Here is a 6,000-nt window from a genome sequence, read left to right as displayed (position 1 = left end):
CTCTTCTCGTGAGATGGATCCAGGCCATAATAACACTGTGGGTTCTGAATGTTCCTAATGGGACAAAGAAGGGAGCGAGATTATCCCGCTCAGCTGAGGCAAAATTAACAAGAAGAGGATTTGTGCTTTTAGAGCAAAATCTTTTCGTGTGACCCTCTCCAACGGCCGTGGTTTGGATGTTACTGGCAGTAGTAGATGGCAAGAGAAGCAAAGGCAGACTTCTGAAAGAAGACAGAGAATTCATGACGGCTCTTTTGAAAGTATCAAAACGGAAATAAAAAAAAAAGACGACGACGACAGGAATATCAAGGCTGCTAATGGACATGGATTCAGTTTCTTGATCTTTGTGGTTTCTCTTTCCGTCAAACTCTTGTTCCTGGGATGTCTGCGTGTTGTTTGAACAATGCCCAGCGGCAGCCCTGACATCAAGGGGTTTCCATAGCAACCCTGTGTGCCCTGCAGTAGAACGAAAGTCTCCAGCTCAGTGCGGTCAGAAGAAAGACTTCTACATATCAGCGTCTCCGTCGTAGGCGAGAGTCAGCGGCTTCAGTCTGTTGTTCATCTGCCGTCGCTGAGGCTTCTTTGGCTTTTTGCTGCAAAAAGAGAAACTGTTTAGTGAAGCAGATCCCGAGTGTGCAACCACAGCTTTGCTAATATGTTTCCTAATACAACAGTATCCTCAGTCCTGATCACTTTGCCCTGTAGTTTATGAATTTCTGTTTTTTCTTTAATTTCACTCCAATTTTATTGTCTGATTTGAACTTTTCTGAAGTATTTCAAACTCTTCGCTCAACAAAATCGCCTGTTAGATACATTTTATATTTATCCAATGCAAAGAAGCTGAGGGGAATTTTAATGTCAAAGAAGACAACTGCACAATCTCTGCCTTTGTCTCTGACAGAAAACCAGGATTGGATCCACCCTGCTGCATTGGTGCTATTTGTCTTTAGTTTGTCAAGTGATTACAATGTTGCTCTCCTTGGAAACTTGTTGGAGAAACTTATCCATCATGTTTTCAGGGCTGAGTGGGATGACAAACCTACTCCAATGAGAGACTGAACGCAATGTGATCACATCAGCCTGCAGACAATAAGGGGTGATTGTGTCACTATTGAACAAATTTGAATTAAAAAAAATTCTAAATACATATAACACACATATACACACATATTGAATTGCCGCTGAACTGCAATGCAGCACAGAAATAATTTCCCCATTTAAAATTAATAATCAGCAGTCATTATGTTCACTGTAATGGATTAATTTACCCAATTGTTAATTTGCTGTGGAGCAATGAGTAGAAATTGCTGCTTCAAAGGCTGATAAAAAATAATTATTGTGGAATGCTTCGGAAAATTGTCCGCAGTGAAGTAGAAGTGATTTAGAGTAAATGGGATAAAACATGAAGGAACATATGGTCCCGAGGAACTTCCATGCAATTATTCATCAGTGCAGATACTGTGTTGGGTTGTGTCACTGTTCAACACACACTATCACAGGAGAATGAAAAAACACAGCATGTATCACATGGGGGATAAATTACTTTATCCACTCGAGCTCAGTGATGACATGATGATCGTCTGGCAGGACATGACATGAAATGTGGATGGATGACCACAAGATGGTAGCAGAGGAGAACACAACTTACAGCTGTGATTGGGCTGCAGGTCAACAATTATTACACGATGGATTCGAGGCTCAGGAGGCGGCAGCGAGTTTAGCGAGTAGGATCAGGTTATGTTCAGGTGTTAAAGCGATGGAAACAACACCTTCTATTGAATCTTGGAAATCTAACACTAACATCTTAGTATTGCAGGGGTTGGCTGAAGTTGTTGTTGTTACTTTTCAATAATTTTCTACCACTTAAACCTAGATGGACACTTGAAATCATGACCTCGTCCCTTATGGCCCTTTAAAAACACGTTTATAAAAATAAAAATAATAATAATAATGCCATTGTAATAATGTAACAGAAAACATAGTGGATGAGATATATTTTCAGGTACATAACCAACATAAAATGAAAATATATTTGTAAACCTGTCAGTAGAGATTTACCGCGTAGCAGTAACAATGGGTTTCAATTGAATGTTTTCTGTGATAATCTGCATGCTGCTACACAGGCTCATCTAGCCCGACACAGATGGGAGCACTGATCATTTGTCTTTTGTATTTAATTGTTTATGCAAATCAAAACGTTTTCTTTCCAAATCCAGTAAGAAAATATACGTCTGTGTGACTGATACAGAAGCTTTGATCAGATAAGCCCTTAAAGGAATCATCCGATTATTGGTGACTCATTTGCTTTTACAAATAAAAGAGCAAACATGGAATTTAGTGTAGTTCGGACAGCTCACCTCCAGGAAGTGATCCACTGACATGAGTCAACAGGCACTCTAGGTGTTTGGCTACAAGTGGAAGTGAGTAACAGGGAGGTGAGGTGAAGCCTTTTCTAAGTGATGAGGGTTTCAAAGGGAGGGGGTGGGTGTGGCAGTGCCTGCGGCTGCGGCTGTTGTTGTGATGGACGTCGCTCTTGGAGCTGGGCCTCATAGTGCTGCTCCTGCTTCAGATGTGGTTGGATCAGGCCGAGCTGCCGTAACTCGTCCTGCTCTAGTTTCTGGCAGGCGGGACATGTGTAAGGCACCGGGTCCATCCAGTAAACCCCATCTGAGGGGGACTCGGACCCCGACTTGCGGCAGAGGCAACAATCACAATGACTGAGCAGGGAGTGTGAGAATGGAGGTGGAGAAAGAAAAACAAGAAATGATAGGGCAAAATGATGAACTCAAGACAAATGAAAAGTTAAATGAATGAATAAATGAAGGGATGAATGAATTAATGAATGAATGAACACGAGCAGTGATGTAATGAGGTCAAACCCAACATGACTATGAAAAAGTGTCGTACTGATGCTGTTCTCCAGACAATTGAGCCTAATCCTAGTTAAAAGACTGCTGAAATTATTTAAATGATCGAAACACATTTCATGACATTTTTAATTAATTCCATATAAAACAAGCCTGATTTTTCAAAAAGGAAATATTCATTAGGGATTCAATACTGATATCAGATATCAGGCTGATACTCACTCTGATAGCTGGATCAAGTGCTAGTGACAATATGTCCATCTACTCTGTCTAGCTGTTACAATACTCAGTGTTAGTTCAACCAGGAAGACTTTCTGTATGACTCATTTATTCACAATTCTCTCCCCCCACTTTTTTTAATCAGCTGACTGTGAGTTTCCACTAATCCAATCAGAAATCACCACAGCCTCAAACAACCAATTGTGTCATCCTTTCTTTTGCAGTCAGCTTTTCCTATGACCCCCTCACCCTAAACAACCCCAGTCCCCATCTGCAGAAGCCGGGTGGAGGCCAGCAGAGTCTCAACCACACAGCCTCACCCCCTTTCAGCAATGATGGCATCAATAGGGTCTAATCTGCAGAAGTCTCTCATTGATGTCACTTAACTTTCTCCACTCGTTGCATGGCTACATGCCTCAGCAGTGCAGAAGTAGAGACTACCTGCAAGCTAGCAGAAGAGGGCTGGGTGGACTACAAGCAAAGGGTCAACAGTTCGGAGGTTTTGCTTAAGATGAGTTGATAATAATGTTCCTTTCTTTTAAGAACAAATAAACCAAAATCAGTTTCAGTGGCATTATAGACAAATTTTTACCTGAATTAAGTCAGTTTTTAACACATTCTTTATGTGTTTATTACTTTCATCCACTATTCATTTCATAGCTTTTATTTCCCTTTGATTCTCAGTCCATTCCACAAGTCTTATTTAAGCAAGTTACTGTCTCTGTTAACCATCAGTGACAAACATGGCTCTGTCCTTTACACTGATCCCCATTACATCACTGACTGTAGGTAAATGACGGCATGAGTGGTAAATAAAGTGATGATGGAGTACGAGCAGAAATAAAAGACCCTTCAGTGTTGGTACATTACCATGCTAGGTATGTCATGGAGATTATAAATACGAGCAGAACAAAGGCTCCTGCTGCGACTCCATACACCCAGGTCTTCAGCTTCCCATCTGCAAAGAGAATCCAAGATACAAAGAGTTAATACACAGTTAAGGATATAAACTCAGGTGTACGGTGGGTTAGGAACATGTGACATTTTATTTTGTAATTATGAGAATAAGGAAACTTTCCATTTTCCAGAAAAAAAAAAATTCTAACCCTTTTCTGTGCAGGTAATTAGATACTTGTTTTTTTCTTTCAACTTCTTGAACATTGTACAAGATTTGTGGTGATTTCTCAGAGAATAATTCATGGATTTTGAAAAACAAATCAGGAGTTGAGAAACAAAACAGGCATGTTCACGTGGCTGATATTTATGAGTTTGTGCAATTTGGTGCAGATCCAATTAAGAAATCATGATCTAATGATTGGGAATGTGGCTTCATAAGTGGACTTATAGGGCCTGGCGGAGGTCTCCCTTAGAGCCCTTCTGGTTTAGCATAGGGTTTTTGCAGCTCAACAGCACTACACACTCTAAAGCAGCTTAAACACAAACTGAACATGAGAACCTTCATGGAGGAGGATTTATTGCAGAGCTGAATTAGTTTCAGATAAACTGCCCACTGACTCTTTCGTTTACTGTGTTCATTTCCTTCTCTGAGCTTAGGGGGGCAGTAGAGTGTGACAATAAGTCATGTCCGCTCATACAAAGCCTTTAACTGCAGCACTCAGCACATGCAGGAGAGATGTTGACTGCTAAATGTGCTGTTGTAGTGCAACACCTTCCTCTATAAATATGCTGTGATAAACCCGTGTTAATGAGAAAAGATTACAGAGTCAGTTCGTATGTGTTTCGCTCATATGAATCCTCCTTGTGGAAACCCAATTAAAAAGGCAGCTTGTTATTTCAATATGCACAGTGAGATGAATATTTGATCGCCGACTGTTTCAGAGCTGTAGTCCTTCTCCATCCCTTCATTCCACTTTTGTATTCTGCATTAATGATGTCATTCAAACATGACCTCCTTCCTGTTCTCTTTTCAACCACTCCTCATGACACCTTCCTATCCCTGTCTCTTCTCTTTTTCTGCAATATCTCTCGTTTTTATTCCTCCTTTTCTATTTTTAGCTTCTGCTATTACTTCTTTCTACTAAAACGTTCTTTCTTTTTAACTATTTTCTACAATTTAAGCTTGTATCATTCAACATCAGGTTAACACGAGTTCCAGCAGTGGGATATGTCAGACTGTATCGTGATGCGTTACCTGGACCAAAGGGCTGCAGAAACCAGGTGCGTCCCACCCTGCTTGGCGTGCTGGCTGCAGGCTGGGTGGGGTTCAAGGCTCGGATGGTCTTGACATCAGCCCTGTTGTCGCCTGCGGTAGGGATCTCCAGCACGGGGATGAGGGTACACTGATCCAGTTGACCATCCGATGACATCACTTCAGTATAGCCCTCTATACAGCCGCACACACCCACCTGACACAGGGAGGAGGGAAGGTTTAATGCAGTGACATGGACATCCTCTCTACTCTTTTGTCCGCTCTCTGTCCTCTTACTTACTAACTTAATTAAGGTGCGCTAGTCTTCCCCAGCTCCTTGGTTGTCTGTCTCAGTGCCGACAGAGCCACTTTGCGAGCATCATAAAGGAAATGGCAGAAATCAAAACACCCTGATGACCTGCTTACATATTAATCTCTTCTCTCCTCCTTCTCTTGCCCTATTTCTCCAGCCAAAAGCTCCTTTTATCTTAAAAACAATCCTAATTTTCCAACTCCCAAAATCTCTTCTCCATCCTTCCTACATGCTACCAAGCCTCTTTGTCATCTACTTTATAAAAAAGATAGATGACATGCACTCTTTACTCTCCAACCCACCTTCTGAAATTACCTTTCCATCATACACATCTTCATCCCCTATTCGATCCACGTTCACCCGTGTCTTAAAATCAAGTACTTACCTTGGTAGCCTCCGCCCATCCAACCACCTGCCGCCTTTGCCCCATCCCATCTCACATTCTCCATTCT

The 6,000-nt window shown here is 41.5% G+C and overlaps 1 protein-coding gene across 1 annotated transcript in view; it reads right to left on the bottom strand.

The window, feature by feature from the left end:
* Positions 1 to 255: 255 nt before the first annotated feature.
* thsd7aa (thrombospondin, type I, domain containing 7Aa) overlaps positions 256 to 6,000 on the bottom strand; it is a 138,928-nt gene continuing 133,183 nt past the window's right edge. Inside the window, exons 26-28 of the mRNA XM_061093305.1 lie at positions 5,239 to 5,452; positions 3,957 to 4,044; positions 256 to 593 (exon numbers count right to left, since the gene is read on the bottom strand). Coding sequence (XP_060949288.1) covers positions 506 to 593; positions 3,957 to 4,044; positions 5,239 to 5,452 — 390 coding nt within the window. The 3' untranslated portion in view covers positions 256 to 505. The remainder of the gene's footprint in view (positions 594 to 3,956; positions 4,045 to 5,238; positions 5,453 to 6,000) is intronic.

The sequence above is a fragment of the Limanda limanda genome, chromosome 19 (assembly GCF_963576545.1).
Source record: "Limanda limanda chromosome 19, fLimLim1.1, whole genome shotgun sequence".
Lineage (NCBI taxonomy): Eukaryota > Metazoa > Chordata > Actinopteri > Pleuronectiformes > Pleuronectidae > Limanda > Limanda limanda.
This window is presented reverse-complemented; position numbering and strand designations above follow the sequence as displayed.